Below are 18,396 nucleotides of genomic sequence, written 5' to 3' on the forward strand. Positions count from 1 at the left end.
ATTTATTTTTTATCTATTTTTTTGTATGTTCTTAATTTTTATTTTTTTATTTAAATTGTACTGTGTTCACTTTTTGTTAGCAATCTTTGCTCTTTGCTGCTGTAACAATGTAAATTTCCCCGTTGTGGGATAAATAAAGGATTATCTTAATTATTGAGTAGAATATTTACTGTTTTTGTCTTGTCCAATCAAAAATGGCTGTACACTCTCGTTTCTTTTTCTCCTTCAAACTCACAACTTTTTGCTGATTTTCCACAAGCTGTAAAGATTATATAAAGACGTTAAATATAAACTGATACAAATGTCATAAAACAAATGCAAAATACTTTAAATAACAGACAGGAAATAGTATAATTTAAAGAGAGTTTATGGAAGTAACAATTATTTTAACATTAATTTTATAAATGAAGTATGACTGAAACAATCACTTACACAGCAGATTTGTTTTGTCTTCAGACTCGGGAATATGAAGCTCAAAAGCTGTCGACAAAATTCCCACGCTCTGGACATCATCTACCTTTTCTCAGTGACTCAAACACAAGCAGGTGCATGGACAACAATGAAGACAAACATGACTCTACTTTGGTGTTTGTCCACCGTTTGACCTCAGTCTGAAAGAAACAGACGAGACGATTCAGAACAGTTTGAGAGTTTATTTCAGACAGCTGCAGTTAAAGTACAGAGACCAGTTAGAGAGAGCATGCTGTTAAACTGGGAATCTAACGAACCATCAGTCCCAGTTTGAGTCTAAAGCTACTTTGATCACTACGGTTAGAACGACTGTCTGTCCTCCTAATAAGTCACTTTAAACATTATTAACATGATTAGTTTTACAGTTTATGACTGAAGTTTTACAGCAAACAGTTTGTAAGGCAGATGGGGGGAGGGGCTTACAACTTCCTGTCGCAGTTAACGATGCACCAACATCTCTACCAACGTCTCTACTGCACATGTGCAACTCTTTAATGGGCTTTAATCACCAACCTGAATGACAGATAAAGATGTTTTGCCCAGACCAGGAAGAAAAAAAGATGACATCAGCGGATATTTGATTTCAGTCTGGTACCAAACAGCTTCATGCAAACAGCTGGTTTTGATATTTGCATTCGGTTGACATCTTACTGAAATCAAGTGTTGCCATTAGAAGTAAATGATCGGTGTTGGGTAGGACTGGGAATCTTTGGGTGTCTCACGGTTCGATCGATTTCGATTATTGGGGCCGCGATTCGATTCAGAATCTAATCTGGTCTACTTCTGAATTAGTTCATACTTCAGGATCTTCTTCAGTCATCTGTGAGACTGGCTGAATTTCTTGGCGTTATACTGAGTTAAAGAGCTAGCATTAAGCACTTAGCAGGGAGCGACTGATTAGCCACATTTCTGCATGACACCAGATTACACTTCTATACGGTGCAAAGCTGTTGGAAAAATCGCTCACCAAACCCCATTCAAATTATTGCTATTTTAACGTTCTGTTGATAATAGGCCGATGCAGATTGGGAGAACAACGTGATGACTTGTTACGATGAAGAGGAACGGGGCCTTCAGGGTCGCTGTTAGCAGTAAACATGGCTGACTTTAAGAAGGCCGGAGGTAAATGGAGGTTTGTCGTTAAAAGGTTGAGATGAATCGTGTTCACAACTGCGACTGAAGCTCGTCATCAAAATGTTAAATAATCACATCGATGAGGGTGTTCACCTAAACTTTCAAACAAAACTCATCAGTGTGACCTGCGATTTCTTTTTTTTTTTCAATCACTAAAACAAGAAAAACGGAAACCTGCTCCCCCACACGGACCAACAAACCAAAATGAAAAAAAACAAACAGAATTTAAACCACAGAAGAAGAGTACAACAGGAACTGATGTTCTCCTGCGGCACTGACAGAGGAAATCAATTAATGAACTCAATCCATTCAGGTTCATTAAGACAAGTGGAGATAGTGATGACCAAGTGACCCAGTTTCAGGACGGACGATGAGAGAGGACCACAGTCCACTTTAAGAGTCTTAATTTGCAGATTTAAAAAAAATGATGTTACGAGAAACCGTTGTGATGCTAAAGAAAAAGTTCTTATCTTATGACCAATTTAATAAAATGAAAAGCAAATTTTCATCGTTAAAATCCTGATATGAGATAAAGTCATTATTTCACACGTAAAAAAAAACGCTAGGTGGACAAGTGGCTTTATCTCATTATGTTGACCTGCCTATGACTTTCATACAAACTTCCTCACGTCTTATTTCTCATCAAAACTTCACAGATTTACCGTCATGTTTTCATTTTCTTTACATCAACATAAATTTTTTTATGATTCTGACTTTTTACTCATAATATTTTGATTTCATTCTCAATTACTGCGACTTCTCCTCATAAAAATAAATCACTATACATGTAGAATATTGACAATTTTCATATATAATACATTTTCTGTTGTCTCGTCCTGACAGCCACGGTTATTATCTCATCACATGAAACACTTTGAACTATGGGTGAATTATTATTTTTTTGAACACTGCATGTAGAAAATGGAGACGTCGGCGTCATGACGACAATTATAAAACGCTCAAAGATGAAGAGAAACAAAAAAAAAACATGGAACGAAGAGGAGGATCAAAGGGGAACGGAGGCTGGATTGAGAGAGGAAGGAGGAAGAGAGGACAGGAAGGAGGGAGATGGTAAAAAAGGCGCAAGGGGAGGGAAGATAGAACTGAAGAAATGAGAAAAAGCGCAAGGGAGGAGCAAGCAAGGAGGGATGAGAAGGAAGAATGGGAGGAGCGCAAAAAGAGGAGGAAAAGGATGGATAGTAATGAGCAAAATGAAATGGGCACAAAGGAGAGAGGAAGTAAGAGAAAGGGGAATAAGAGTCCCTGCTGCAGGTGGAAGACTTCCTGTGTGGCCGTGATTGTCTGTCCCTTCACCCCCCTTACATCAGAGCAACATGGTATGACCCGCCACGCTACCTGCAGCAGGGGGAGGAGTCAGGGGAGGGGAGTAGGGGGGGGGGGTCAGGTAATTTTCTGTCCACGTTGGCACTTAAAGATTCAACCTCCTCAGAAACTGATCCGTGTCTCTGTCTGAGGTCACATCGGGTCACGTAACCATGAAAATGAAGCGCGTCGCAGGGCTTACATGATGCAGGTTAGCCGAAGTATTTACAGGTGTTACACGTGTCGTCATGGCAGTCTGTAAACGGTTCATCCTCCATGTTGGTTCAGAGTGTCAGAGTGAAGCAGGATATGATCCCAGACTACTTTCTTCTGAACCTTCTTGATATAAATCCAGATCCAGCTCTCTCTCGAGGAGCAGAGTGAGTTTGTTTTTCGTGGTTTATGAGGACGTCTGAATTAAAAACATTAAAACTGAACACTTCATCACTTTGCTGCTTAAACATATTCAGTCTAAAACTTTTTTTTTTTTGTCGTTAAGTTTCTCCCTCCCAGAGACCGTGTAAAAAGATGGACATCATCATCAGCATACCCTGAAAGTGAAGCCGAAACATTTGGGGCTCCCCCTACTGACTTGAACCCGTAAAGGTAATAACGCTCGCCTTCTCCATGTTAACAGATGGGACATTAGTTAAAGGTCACGTATTATCCTCCTTTTCAAGCAGTTTAAAAAAAAAAAAAAAAACGTGTGTGTGAAGTTTCTTGTTCTAAATCCACTCTGATCCTGTATTTGATCATGTCTATAAACCCCTCTATTTCAGCCCTGCTCAGAACAGGCTGTTTATGTGTCTGTACCTTTAAATATGTAAATGAGCTGTGTGTGACCACGCCCCCTCTCTGGAAGGGGATGTAGTTTGGGCTTTCTCGCTTTTTCAGCAGAACAAACACCTAGCTGCGGGAGTGTCACCCACCATGGGGGAGGGGTTACTGCCCTTTGTGACGTCACAAAGGGAAAACCTCCAAACTGCCTGTTTAAGCACACATTTTCTGAAACTAGGGAAGGCAAAAGACAAGAGAGGATGGACTTTTCTCATAATTTGTAGGTTTGTAGACAGGCTGTCATTATAGTTAGTTCTTATCATGCTGATTTATGTTCATTTTTAATAGTTATGGGATACTATAAAAGGAGTATGACGCCATGATTGACAGCACTGTAGGTAGATGTGCAGAGGAGCTGTCACGAGCGCTTACACACCAGGCAAGCTCTCAGAAAAGTCTTTCTCCCCAAAAATATTGACCTGCTGTTGTTCATAATGGAAACGCAGCTCCACAACACACTCTGTCTTTATCATTTTAAGTTCATATCCATTCAGTCTGAGGTGTCCCTGAAGCAGCTTTTGGCTCCACAAACTGTTCTCCTTCATGTGTCAGACAGTGGTCGACAGGTGGAGCAGCTGGGTTTTTTTTCCAACAAAAAGTGCAAGTGCAAAATAAAAATAAAAATAAAAACTGCGGGGGGGGGGGGCTTTTGTTAGATGTCAACAATGTCATTCCAACTCACGGGGGTAAGTAGGTAAAGAGATCATCCAATGTGTCTGCTGTTACAGGAGAAGCTGAAACAAGTTTGTAGAGCAGGAAACAACTCGTCATCATCACTCTGAACACTCTGCATCATTTCCTGAGCAGTTTAACGCGGTTCTGCTGCGTCGGCCAATCAGATCAGAGGTCTCATCGGCCAATCAGGTGAGAGCTCCCCCTCAGCCAGTCAGATCAGAGCTTTCCCTGGGGGCAATAAGCCATGATCTCAGATGAGGTGGTGATGAAGGCGACGGTGATGATAAAAGCTGGACGTCATGTCATCAAACAGGAAGCGGGGTAGAGCGTGTGTGTGTGTGTGTGTGTGTGTGTGTGTGTGTGTGTGTGTGTGTGTGTGTGGGGTCCAGCCGTGTAGTCCTTGTCATGGTTCACCTGCCGACAGGTGGCAGTGGGGGAGCTCCTCTCATCACTGCAACAAACAAAGATTGATTTTAAGCTCCTCCCCCTTCTAACTAAAGCACTAACTCACTATTACAATGTTTCAGACATCACAGTGTGAGAGAGGCTAAATCAAAGTGTTATCATTTACAGCTTCGATCGTCCAAATCCAGAGGGAAATCTGGCAACTTGTTTTGACTTAAAGGACTGTAGTGATGTAGCACTGTTCTCTGTGTGTACCTCTGTTGGCCTTGCTTGGGTAGATCTTGGCGAAGTGTCGGTACTCGTCGGGAGGAGGGAAGTCGTCCAGAGGATGAAATGAATACTTGGACTCGAAATCATCTGCGGGAGAAGGAGACATGACTCATCAGTTCTTAATTTCTTCCTTTTTCTGCTGTTGATAAACTGACTGATGAAGGAGAAGTGAGAGGACGAAGAGGAGAGACTGATGGAGGGAACCAATGAGAGAACCTTAATTCTTAAATAACAGCTTGATCTAAAAGCAGAAACATCAAGAATCATTAAAAAACTTTGAGGAAGAGCCGAACTATTACCTGCCAACTCATCTGGTCCACAAAGTGTAATGATTAGAGTATTTGAAAGAATTTGCTTTAGACAGAATTAGTAGTCAGCACTTTATGATCACATATTCATCTACTAGTTGGGGTGTAACGGTGCACAAACATTTCGGTTCGGTACAGTAAAGGGACCTGGTGCAACACTTTATTATCACTTAGAATTTCCCTTTTACACATTGGGCTAAGTTCAGACTTGTACACCTGCTCAGGTTGCTTTTTAATAACATTTTAAATTAAACATTGTAAAAAAATAAATAAACGTATGCTGCTTCCTTCAACCAAAAGAGTCTCCAATAAAAGACATGAATGAAATAAAATATTTTAGAATGAAATGAAGTAATATAGTCTATATGTAAAAATATTTATTTTTAATTACACTTCCACCTTTTAGTTTATGAAGGCAACAGTTTTTTGAATGCCCTTTGAGCACATAATAAACATAATCACATCTGGGACAGTGTAGTTTCATCACAGAACTACCGGAGCGACCGAAGGCCCTTTACCGAAACGGTCCGGTCCGAGTATGTGTACCTTTACACCCCTATCTACTACAAAAATATATATATATATATATATTTCTATACTTTCTGATATCATCTCAATGTCAAGACAATACATTTTGATATTCTGGAGGCCATGCTCATGCACGTTTTCTTAATAATTTATCTCCTATCAAATTGATGCAGGACATCAGAATCAGAAAGATCGATACTTGTTGCATTTGTAGTTTCATCTTTTCACAACAGTACAAGAGCCTGGTGGAGATATTGTGTGAATACTGTCAGTGTTTCATAAAATGTTGTAAAGTGAGTGTTTGGATTAAAAGTAAAACTCCGGGGTTTCACCGACACTGAGCTGTTTCCATCTGGATCAGAGACGTGACTCACCGACAAATGAACGAGGGATGGAAGAGGAGGTGGTAGAGGAGGAGTGTCCGTTGCGGATAGGAGGGGGAGGCGGGGGAGGAGCAGCCGGGGTGCGGGTTGGCGGGGGAGGAGGTTTCCCTCTGACAGGGGGGTCAGAGGAGAGGGAGGGGCTACCGTGTGTCCTGTAAGGAGGGGGGAGCGGGGCTTCTCTGCCTCCCGCCCTCGACGCAGAAGGCTGAGCGGGAACAGGAGGGGCTGAGGACAGAGATGAAGGAAGTGATCAATGAGAGGATCGATAAAGTTATCAACACTAGAAAACATTTCATTAATCTGTTCAGAAAACACGCTGAGGCCTCACCTGCCCCTCTACCTGGAACGTCTCGGATGGGGGGTGGTGGCCTGTTGGCGCCCTGTTGAGAAGGGGTGGGGGAAGCAGGAGGAGGTGGAGGGGCGGGGCCTCTGGTGGGGGTGTGGCCTCCAGGTGAGGGGGCAGTCCTCTTGTTGCCGAGCGAGTTGTGACGCTGTGGCAGCTCGGGCGCGGCCTCGCCACTTCCACATGTGGGGCCATTACTGATGCGGTAAGGTGGAGGGGGTGGAGCCAGAGTTGAGGAGGTGGAGGAGGCGCCGGGGTTTCCACCTGAGGTGGGCGGACGTCTGCTGTTGCCTGGAGAAGGGGGAGGTTTTGACGGGAGGGGAGGAGTGTTGTTAGGGGTTGGGGGGAGGGGCTTCTCTCTGTTGTAAGCAGAGGAAGAGGAGGGAGGAGAGGGGGCGTTTCCACGGCGACAGACAGGAGGAGGGGGAGGGGGGGCGGAGGAGGAGTGCTTCATGCTGGTGGAGGGGGAGGAAGCTGCAGAGGAGGGGGTGGAGGGTGAGGGAGAGGAGGTCAGGTTGGGCAGAGAGGGCCGCTGGGTACGACTCGTCTCCATGGGTGACAACGCCTGAGGGGAAGGACTGTCTGCGTCATCGTGGCGATGGCTGGGCGGGCGGGGTGCTGCGGCACGAGTGGAGGGAGAACGTCCCGAGGAACCGTCTGCGAAAAAACATGGAGGACATCGAACATCCAAAGAAACTCCTCATTCAGAAAAATACACCAAATAATAACAACATGATCAATCAGTGTAACGCCTTACCGCCAACCGGTCTCAGTTTGGGGACGCCACCTGTGAACAGTCCTCCAATCGGTGGAACAGAACCTGAAGGACTTCCGGCTGCGCTGCCATTGGCTCCCCCTGTCGCTGCTCCGCCTCCTTTGGGCTCTGAGAACCACAACCATCGGACAGGTATATGAGCGCTCTGCCTCCCGAGTGTACGAGGTCACTACACTACACCGACTCTACGATGACACTACGATGACATCACAGACTGCATGAATGAGTGGAGATGTGTGGAGGTGAGGCGGGGTTGCAGGTTAGGTCAGGTAAGTCAAAACACTGAAGTGAGATGAAGTTAAGATGAAGTGAAGTGAGAGGTAAAATTAAATGACGTGTTTACGCTCCCCCCGACGCTCTCCGATGACATCACCGACAGCACAACATGAGTGACAGACAAACAGTCGAAAAAAAACATCAAATTATAATCTATGACATCACAAAAAAAAAAACTATGAGGCAACATCATGACTCCACCTAACAACATTTTGCTTGTTTTAAATAGATTCAACATGTTCAGACAGACTGTGAGCGGAATTTTAAAAGTTGCATCATCAGCGCAAATCTACTAAAAGCTGTTTTCTTTATGAGAATTTAAACTTTGAAAAGTTGTTCATTCATGTTCAATCATCCGGTAAAGTACTCTTAATCCACTCAACGCTGTGTCTGAACATTACTCAGTGCATAACGGGGAATGAAATCAAGCCCCTGCAGTTCACCTTCACAGGTGAGTTCACTTGTTATCCCTGATTAGACCTTCTCCAGAGCGAGGTCTAATCAATCAGAGTGATTGAAAACACCTGTGTGTGAGCGTTTAAACGGACAAAAGTGGTTTATTCCAACATAAACCGAGAGCTTACTGCTCTGTGACATGAGCTCACACATCTCAGGTGGAGAAAAGTTTTCTTCCAATCAGCCGATCCATTTTATTCAGGGTGCAAAAATCACAACAGGTGACAGAAGACCGAGATCAGAGTTGAAATAAACCAAGTTTGTCTGATATTTCGTGCAGCTCTACGTAGCCACATGCTGTTATTGTTAACATCAAAGACGTCTGCTACCCAGTCAGGTGTTACACTCCTCCACTGAAGGTGAACAGGAAGCAGGTGAGCTGGGCGGACTGTCACTAAAACAAGCCTGCTCCACATACAGGCGTGGTTCTACTGCAGCTCAGGTAATACACAGTTTGTATAATCGTATTAAGGAAGCAGGTTAGCTTAAAGAAGAAGAAGAAGCAGAGAAACCATAAAACCATAGCTCGCTCAGCGCAGTCACGTTACAGCCAGGCACAGCAACTCAATGCTAGTTAACAGCTAACAAGCTAGCATGCTTGCACACATTGCTGAAGGCTCAGCTGTGAGACAGGCCTCAGCCGTAGGAGGAACTACTTCTTGTTCACAACCAGAGTATCCTTCCACCAACTACCTCAACACAGGTTTGTACAGTTGGTGGCAGCAATCTGGTTTTGTTTCACAGGCAAAGGAGTCTTTTCATTTTTTTTTAATACTATTTTACATGATTTGGTGTTTTTTAGACTCATAATTAAAAATAAATTAGCTCATTTTTAGAGAGAAGTTAAATCAGGATACAAACTACAATTTTGGGTAATTTGATTTATAACAAGGACTATACTGAAATCATGTAATGTTCTCTTATTTTGTGCGACTTTAAACTGAACCAGATTCATCTTAGAGGAAAGACAGTTTATAAGAAGTGGACGTAGCCACTGGTTATTAAAATGATTGTGAAGTGCTTTCAACCTGCATTCTTTGTAATGTCCAGCAGGGGGCGACTCCACTGGTTTTCAAAAGGAAACCTGATTGTGTAGAAGTCTGAGAAAATGATCCCACTTCTCAGCCGCTTCAAAACCACAGTAAACTTTTCTCCTCATGAGTTCACTGCACTAATCTCTAGTTTTCTTCCAGACATCATGAAGGGGAGGATTTCAGGCAGGGCAACTTGTGGCTGACGAGTGACTTGGCTACCAGGATAATGGTATGGCAATGTTTAGAAACGGTCTCATTTCAAATAAGGCTGACTCCGAAGAACAAACAGTACATGGTGATGGCCAAAATGTTGAACTCCAGGCTGTGGTCAACAAACCAATGAGTGATGTCATGATGGCTACGCCCACTTCTTATAAAGGTCTATGAAGCCAAAACCAAAGTTCACATTTGGTACCAAAACTAAAGCTGTGGCCATGATCATTTTCCTTATTCTGCTTTTAAAAAATGAATGAATTTTCTAAATTCTTTGAACAGTTAATTTATAAATCATCTCTAAATGGGCAGATAAGACAATCTATCAAATCAGTTGACTGACTAAATATTCTGCCTCAGTGTTTATGAAACATGTTAAAGCAGAAACAGCTCTGACATGTAAGAATGTGTAACATTCAACTGGCCAGCAGACGCTTTAAACCAAAGAAGTGATGCAGCTGCAACATTATGAGTCCAGCAGGTGCTCTGCAGGACGCTGCAGGATCGAACCAGCCGCTCCGTCACTGCCCGTCAAGAAACAAGTTGAGACTTTTAACCCGTCTATCGACAGGATTCTTGTGTCGCTGTGTGAGCGAGGTCACTGCCTAAACAAAAAAATATATATACTTCATCCCAGACGTGTAAGTATGCAAACCAGTATCAGCTCCACTTCAAACAGGCTCAGCGAAGAAGGAGAGAGAAGTTAAAGCAGAGTGAAATCATTATTTTTTTTTTAAAAGTGGAAGTTGTGACAGAAACCGTACTGATAAGAGTGGAACGGAAAAAAAGTGGGACAAAAAACAGAAAAACATGAACAAACAGTGAGTGTGTTTGTGTGATGTGTCTGCAGAAAAACTCAATTGTTCCCCTCATTTTAAAGTGGATTTTTTTCCCTTAAGCCAGCGATTGGGAGTTGATGAGTCCTCATCTTAAAAATGCTCACATCAGCAAACGACTGTCAGTAATCACAAGTCTGTGAATTATTTCAACTTAAGAAATGAAATCTTGGACTTGTTCCTTTTTAAAATAGTTCTTTGTTTGTTCGGTCTCTATATGTGAGGTTTGTGGTCAGAAAGATGGCGGCTGGCTGTGACCCTGCTGCCCCCTGCAGGCTTCCTCTGACGTGACAGTAGCTTTTTGGTCTTACTCTCTAGCGAAAAAGCAGAGGTCCTCTGCTGCTCCTCGGACGGCGCCCCCTGTTGTCTGGGCTGGCTCTGCTGCTGGTGTAGGTATTGGTATAAACGAATGTATGGGTGGTCTGTGGGGGGTGTTTGGCTCTTTGGTGTTTGGCTCTTACTGTCGAGCATGGGAGCGCTGCGGTCGTTCACCACCGCCACCTTCTTTAGCCGGGTGCCGTTACAGATGTCAGACAGCAGAGCGCCGCGGCCTTTAGTCTCCTCTTTGCTCAGTTTGGGGGGGCTGGTGTTGGCCTGGGGTGAGAGGGGTAGTTACACCATCAGATAATGTGACAGAAATCCAAACATGCATGTTTCAACAGGGAAGAAAAGGCATTCAAATAATGAGTTAACTAAAGTCACAAAATGTTCCAGGATAACAAATGCTAAAATGTAAAAATCTACAAATGCAACTTGATCCACAAAAAGGAAAGAATTCTCATCTCGAGTTTTTTTTTTTTTTTTATTCATTACGTCTATCATTTGTAAAGTAAGTCACACACCTGACGATTTCACAGCAGGACAGCACAAAGCACTCACACACTTACCGGGAACGTGCCTCAAAGTCCACGAGGCTGTGCGTGTAGGGATGGTGATTTAACCAAACTGAATTTATATTTCAGTCTACATTATCCAACTGAGCCGAGTGTAAACATGTAGAATAACAAACGATTACATGCATTCTGCATACATATATGGATATATAGTCCAGATGACTTTGGATCAAGCTTCTATTAAGTACCAGGTAGTTTGGATTTCAATATCTGACAAAAACGTGGGGAAGGAATGTTTGTTTTTCAGTGGAGAGAATTTAATTTCAATCAGAAACTGCATGGTTGGACAATAATTACATGTTTCAGCTCGTACCCATGACGACATTTTCCTGCGGAGGAAACAGTAAGAATGTATGTGCAGAAGAGTCCGAGGATCACCAAACTCAAAGTGACACCGTTTACCCTGCAGCTCTTCATCGTCATGTGACCCGACCCAAGAGGACACGGGGATGATGATGAGGGAAGATAATAATGAAGGGGACTGTGTGTGCGGTGTTACCTGGCTGAAGGTGGGGGGAGGTGGGGGTCCTCCTGGAGGTGGGGGAGGAGGGGGAGGGATGGGCATCCTGCTGCTGCTGTGTCACACACACACACCTGATCCTCCTGAAACACACACAAACACACATCAAACTTCACCTCGAGATGAGTTTAGATCGGATGCTGTTGTACAAAAACCACTCAGTGAAATTTTAACCTCAAGCTGGAAAAACTTTAAATGACTCCACACAGTGGGGGGAAATGAGAGAATGAGTTTAAGACCCTGATTGCAGGATGTGTCACTTTCAGAAGGGAGACAAAATGTTGTGTAACACTGGTCTCCTTCGAGCAGCGGCGATGAGGGCCAGTCAGGCTCTAGTTAACAAAGCAGAAGTATAGACAACACATAACGATGAGACCATCCCACATACAGTTACAATAACAGAACGCAATCATTCTTACCAGAAGACCTTTGAATAAACTATCCAGTAAGTGTTTCATCATGAAAATCTAACTTTTACAACCTCAGAGCCGATAAAGCCTTGTGCCCCCCCCCCCTGACATTTTTGGCCCTTGACCTCAGGTTTGGAACAAATGATCTACAGCAGGGGTGTCCAAACTTTCTTTCTTGTGGGCCAAAATTGTCGTGATAGAATCGCTCGCGGGCCACAGGTTTTGTTTTTTTTAGAATATAGTCGAAAAAATAGTACGGCTTTGTAGATCACAATGAAAAGGCTCGCTTAAGAAACCCTTTAATAAAAGGAGATCAAATATTTTGATTTCTTCGTTCTACTTTATTTGTTTTTTTTTCTCAGACTCAAACCTGTAACGTGTTTAAAGCTTTCTGCATTCAGCTCAGGTCATTAAATGGTTAAACAACAGTCCGCTTGTTTGCAAAAACTTTGCATATGTTTTTTTCATAGTTTACAAAAAAATGTGGAAAATAGTCAAAACTGTAGATTAAAAAAAAAAAAAACATGTTACTGAACATTTACTATTTTAGGAATATTGTTCAGCCCTTTGTTAACATGAGAAAGAAAAATAAGATAATGTGCCGATCTTAATCAAGGCCTCCAAAATCTTCTGATTCTTCATTTGAAGTCACGGGCTGCAAAAAAAAAAAACCCTCAATGTTTTTTTTTTCCTTTAGATTCTGGACCCATGGTTTAATTTTTCAGGACTAAAAAAAATATAAATTTTACTAATTTTTGTCCCTCCAGACCAGACTTACTGCAGTGTCATCAAACAGGAAGGCTCCCACAAACAACAGATTTAAAACGTGTAAGACCTTTGATTGTTTTTCACAGAGCTGAGGAGGAGGAGGGTTAATCTTGACCGGATCACATCAGGCCACATGTAGTGTGGAGCTAATCTTAAATCTCAATCCCTAAAGGCTGCTTAACACCAGGTTTCATGTGTTTAAAATGGGTATTCAATTGCAATTCAGACAGCAGCAGCAGCAGCAGCAGCATCATGATTTCTCTGCAGGCCACATCAGACCAGGTTAACACATCCACAGGTATCAAACCATGTGTGATTTATTAAACAGACTCCCAACTATGATTTCTAAAACATAATTCTGTTTGTTGAATCAGAAAATAATCTCATATGTATTGCTCCGTTAGCTGAGTTAGCTCCTGGTTAGCATTGAGCTCAGCATCAGCACCGGCCTGACTCTGAATCTCTGCAGCCTGCTAAGCTAACACTTTAGCATCTCAACTGAACCATTTGCAAGATAATTATTTTGCTAAACAAACAACATTTCCCCTGAACATGCACAAAACATCGACTTAGCTTCACATGATAATGTAAACTATTGGTTATTTAAATGCGTAGCCCTGTGTGATAGCTGTGTGTGTGTGTGTTAGCATTAGCAGCAGCTCTGTGCAGCATCACCGACACATGCAGGTGAAGTAAATCCTACCTGAACGCACGCGGGCTCCCTGCACGTTAACTCATACTGGAGTCTGTCTGTTTGTTCTTATCACGCCTCGGTCTGAGGATGTTTTTGTATTCCGGAGGACAGTTAGCTCTGTTTTAGCCTCTCTGCTGCAGATCTGCTGAGATTCTTTTTTTATTTTGCCCCCACAGTCAACACACAGGAGCACGAGACCAGCCCGCGAGGAAGAGCAGTGCTGCAGCTGCAACACACACACACACACACACACACACACACACACACACACACACACAGAGCTGCTTCTCATGCAACACAGCCTCTGTTCACTCAAGTGTCCCACTAATACTATCGACTGATATCTACACTGCAGCATTACCTGTGACAACATGGCATCTCTTTAATGATCACCTCATTTACTTAAACAGCACCTTTAATTTAATGTTTGCACTGCCTGTTATTTAATGTCTGTTTTTGATCATTTTGCACTATCTGCTTTTTAAACTTTGCTGTACACACATAAACAACACACCTTAAGAAGGTCAACACCTTTTTTTTTTTTTAATTATTATGATTATTATTATTGTTTTGTATTATTATTATCATTTTTAATTATTTATTTTTTATTTGTATTTTTTATTTATTTTTATTATTATTATTATTATTATCATTTTTTATTTGTACTTAAAAATATATATATTATTATTATTATTATCATTTATAATTATTTATTTTTTATTTGTATTTTTTTAAAATTATTATTATTATTATTATTTTTAATTCAGGTCTAATTACAGATTTTTTTCCTCAACTGTTTTTAGGTTCTTGCTTTAAATTACACATATATTTTTTATCCCTGCATGGGTTATGTACATTTCTTGTATAAGTCTATTTTAATTGCACAGTTTTAAGTTTGATTCATCTAGGGGTATTCTTTAAATCTTTTTTTAATATATATGTATGTGAGGGGGGGCGTCAGTTTTGTAGTTTAATTTGTAACAAATGTTTCATGTCATGTCTTTGTAACCTGCTACTGGATGCTTTGAATTTCCCTCTGGATCAATAAAGTATCTATCTATCTATCTATCTATCTATCTATCTATCTATCTATCTATAGGGTTGTGTGAATCAAGTAGACCTAAGTCAATAGAAACACACTTTATACTTAATTAAAAAAATGTATCTTATATACAAATAACATCGCAATTTATCACGCTGTGTTTTGTGAAATTGTAATGGATCCTTTGCATTAGCAACAATTAGGCCTGCTGTTACCATAGCAACATGTAGACCTATTGCAAACATAAAGGTTCTGAATGATAGATTGAAGTGACATTTGTAAAAGAAGTTGACTTTGACAAAACGCTTGTTTTTAATGACTTAAAGTGCGATATACACTCCTCCAAATCAATACAGGCTTACACTGACGACTCAGAAAGTATTCATCCAGCTGTCTACTCTTCTCGCCTTTGCGCTTGCGCAGAGTGCAGTCGTGCTCAGCCCTTGGTCGCGGGCACAGCAGGGTTGAAATTTGAATTGTTTTTGTTTATTTAGAATCTTCAAGCTTAGTAACCATGGGAACACATGAAGACAACAGCGCGTTCGATCCGCGCTGTTCCTTTAATGACGTCATTGAATACGTCATACAACTCTCAAACCGAGGTTATGAATAGGACCCGTGTGAACAGTCAGAGTACCACTTCCAAAGAGGAAATGTGGAGCTCGCCGAGAGCCAGGTGCTGGTGGATCTCTACTGGCACCGTCATGTCAGTTGGTGACCCCCAAAGGTCCCCACTGTCAGGACAGGCTCCAGAGTGCTTGAGTTCTTGTCCTCTTTGGGAGCTGGATTTCTATCTTTCTCTCCCTCTCTCTCTCTATCGCTCTTTCTTTTCCTCTCAAATCAATAAGCTCTGACTCATAGTGCAGTTTATTAACTGCTACACAAAATAAGTTCCATTTAGCTGGTTCATGAAATTCAGCATTTAACTTCAATTATTTTCTTTTACTTACTTATGCTTCTTTTTTTTTTTTTTTTTTATGTATATATATTTATTTTGGGGCTTTTTCTGCCTTTGATGGAGAGATAGGACAGTGGATAGAGTTGGAAATCAGGGAGAGAGATTAGGGAATGACATGTGGGAAAGGAGCCACAGGTTGGATTTCATCCTGGGCCGCCCACTTGGAGGACCTTAGCCTCCATGGGGCGCGCCACTTTTTCTAAAATCAGCTTTGAAGGAGTATTTTTACTTGTATAGCTGGTTCATTTCATTCAGTCGTGTTAGTACTTTCAGCACCAACCCTGACATACATTTGATCCAAAAGGGCTCAGATGTAACTTATTTAGGGGTGTTTAATTAATTCCTTTAAAAGAGAACCCTCAGACAAATGATTAGCTTCAATTATACCCAATATCACTCACTGTGTAACATTAACTCTCTTATCACTTTAGCTCCTCTTTCCATATATTATATTATCAAATAATTAAAGATTTTTGCATTTGAGGTAGACTAATGCTCAGTATTTTTTCTGTGAGTAGGTCTATTACTGCTATAAGTATTGGGATTTTATGATATTTTGACCTTGAACAAAAAAAAGGTCCAAATAAAGAAAATAAATCATCTTGAGTAAATTCAGTTTTTCACAAATATTATTATTTCTGCAGTCTTGTCTTTCTTCTATCCTGAAAAGCCTCAGTGTGCATCAACAACTGGTGCAGACATTTGAGCACAGTGACACACATGGAGGAGAACTCTGTTGTTTCTAAGACAGAAGAGCAAACACACAGTAAAAGAGGTGCAGACAGGTCCACAGATTCTACTTTTTGGTACCCATGAATAGACAGCAGGTGCTTGAGTGTTTTACTGTCCTTTTCATTAGTAACAATCACTGTTACCATAGCAACATATATTTCAAACAGAATTAGATATTGATGTGAAAGAAGCAAATGAGTGTTTTTATGACTTTAATTAAGTTACACAATAGTACACAAATAAATGTTATCAAACCTTCTTCTCGCTTTGCGCGTGCGCAGAGTGCAGCCGGGTTTAAGTTTTGTAGTTTTGGATTGGGTGTGTGCATCTTGATGAATAAACGATCTGGTAACGTTGTATCTCCATTCATACAAAACGGGAGTGTTATCAGGAGTGTCATGGGCTTATTGTAGCCTATTTACAATTCAACATAAGAGACCTATTTGTTATTTTATTTATAATGATCCTATCTAGCTTAGTAACCATGGATTCAAATACACCAAAATACAGCGGCACGTTCGATCCGCGCAGTTCCTTTAATGACGTCACTGAGTACGTCATCCAACTCTCAAACCGAGGTTATAGATAGGACCCGTGTGAGCAGTCAGAGTACCACTTCCAAAGAGGAGATGTGGAGCTCTATCACCTGGCTAGATCCAGGTTGAGGCCCTAAGTGTCAGGTAGAGTCACCAGCATGGTCTGTATAGACCAAGGCTCGCCAAGAGCCAGGTGCTGGTGGATCTATACTGGCACCGTCCTGCCAGTAAGACGTAGGGGACCCCCAAAGGTCCCCACTGTCAGGACAGGCTTCAATAAGAGTGTTTGAGCTCCCCACTCTCCTCTTTTGGAGCTGGATCTCTATCTTTCTCTCCCTCTTTCTCTCTATCACTCTTTCTTTTCCTCTCAAATCAATAAGCTCTGACTCATAGTGCAGTTTATTAACTGCTACACAAAATAAGTTTAATTTAGCTGGTTCATGAAATTCAGCATTTAACTTCAATTATTTTCTTATACTTACTTATGCTTCTTTTTTTTTCTTTTTTAAAGAATGGAGAGATGCCTTTGATGGAGAGAGAGGACAGTGGATAGAGTTGGAAATCAGGGAGAGAGAGAGAGGGGGGAATAATAATAATAATAATAACTTTATTTATATAGCACCTTTTAAAAACACAGGTTTACAAAGTGCTTTGACAAACAGCAAGAACAAAGCAAACTAAACCAAACACAGAAAAACATTAACAACAGTAAGAATATAACAGATGCAAAATACCAAAAATAATTAAAAACAATTCAACAGAAAAGAACCCAAAGTGCACGATACACAACCAGACATATATAACCCAACCATCATAAGAACCATCATAAGAACCATCATAAGAACCCAGGAACACAAGAACCCAACAACATGAGCTGAGACCAAGAGGACCAAAGATTTAAAAAGATGTAAGAAACTAAGAGATAAAAGCAAATAAAAAGCAATGAGAAGGTAAGCGCAGTAAAAGAAATAAAAACAAGTGGTTAAAGGATCAAAAAAAACCAAAACTATAATATTAATAAAAATAAAAATTAACTATAAACACGAAACATAAATAGACAAAGTAAGTAAGATAAGAAATTACCAAGTTAAAACACAAGAGGAGATTAAGATATGAGCATAAATACGAGATAAGACCATAAATAAAAGACAGTAAGAAGTAGAAGAAGATAAAAATAGTAAAACCAGTAAGAGAAGACATTAAGAAGACGACATCACATAAAAGCAAGTCTGTAAAAGTATGTTTTAAGAAGGGATTTAAAAGAATTGAGGGAATCTGCAAGTCTTATCTCCTCAGGGAGGTCGTTCCAAAGTCGAGGGGCCCTGACTGAAAAGGCCCGGTTACCTTTAGTTTTAAGTCTCGACTTTGGAACGACCAGGAGGCTCCCACCCGAGGATCTAAGACTGCGGGCTGGCTCATATGGTGTCAGTAACTCTGTTATATAGCTTGGAGCCAGCCCCGTCCGTGCTTTAAAAGTAATGAGTAAAATCTTAAAATCGATTCTAGAACGTACAGGAAGCCAGTGTAATGAAGCTAAAATTGGAGTGATGTGATGTCGTCTGTTACAACCAGTAAG

The 18,396-nt window shown here is 41.2% G+C and overlaps 1 protein-coding gene across 2 annotated transcripts; it reads right to left on the reverse strand.

Moving 5' to 3' along the window:
* Positions 1-638: 638 nt before the first annotated feature.
* On the reverse strand, positions 639-13,794 carry wipf2b (WAS/WASL interacting protein family, member 2b). 2 transcript variants are annotated; one of them, XM_065964666.1, is made up of 8 exons: positions 13,562-13,794; positions 11,660-11,763; positions 10,579-10,861; positions 7,435-7,560; positions 6,663-7,334; positions 6,326-6,559; positions 5,101-5,202; positions 639-4,891 (listed from the first exon to the last, which is right to left on the reverse strand). In XM_065964666.1, the coding sequence occupies exons 2-8, from the start codon at positions 11,723-11,725 to the stop codon at positions 4,851-4,853; spliced, it is 1,524 nt and encodes a 507-aa protein (XP_065820738.1). In that variant the 5' UTR covers positions 11,726-11,763; positions 13,562-13,794; the 3' UTR covers positions 639-4,850. The 2 variants fall into 2 exon arrangements, with proteins under 2 accessions (XP_065820738.1, XP_065820739.1); XM_065964667.1 differs by having other exon boundaries at positions 10,729-10,861; positions 13,562-13,792.
* Between the last annotated feature and the right edge of the window lie 4,602 nt (positions 13,795-18,396).

This window comes from Labrus bergylta, chromosome 16, assembly GCF_963930695.1.
Source record: "Labrus bergylta chromosome 16, fLabBer1.1, whole genome shotgun sequence".
Lineage (NCBI taxonomy): Eukaryota > Metazoa > Chordata > Actinopteri > Labriformes > Labridae > Labrus > Labrus bergylta.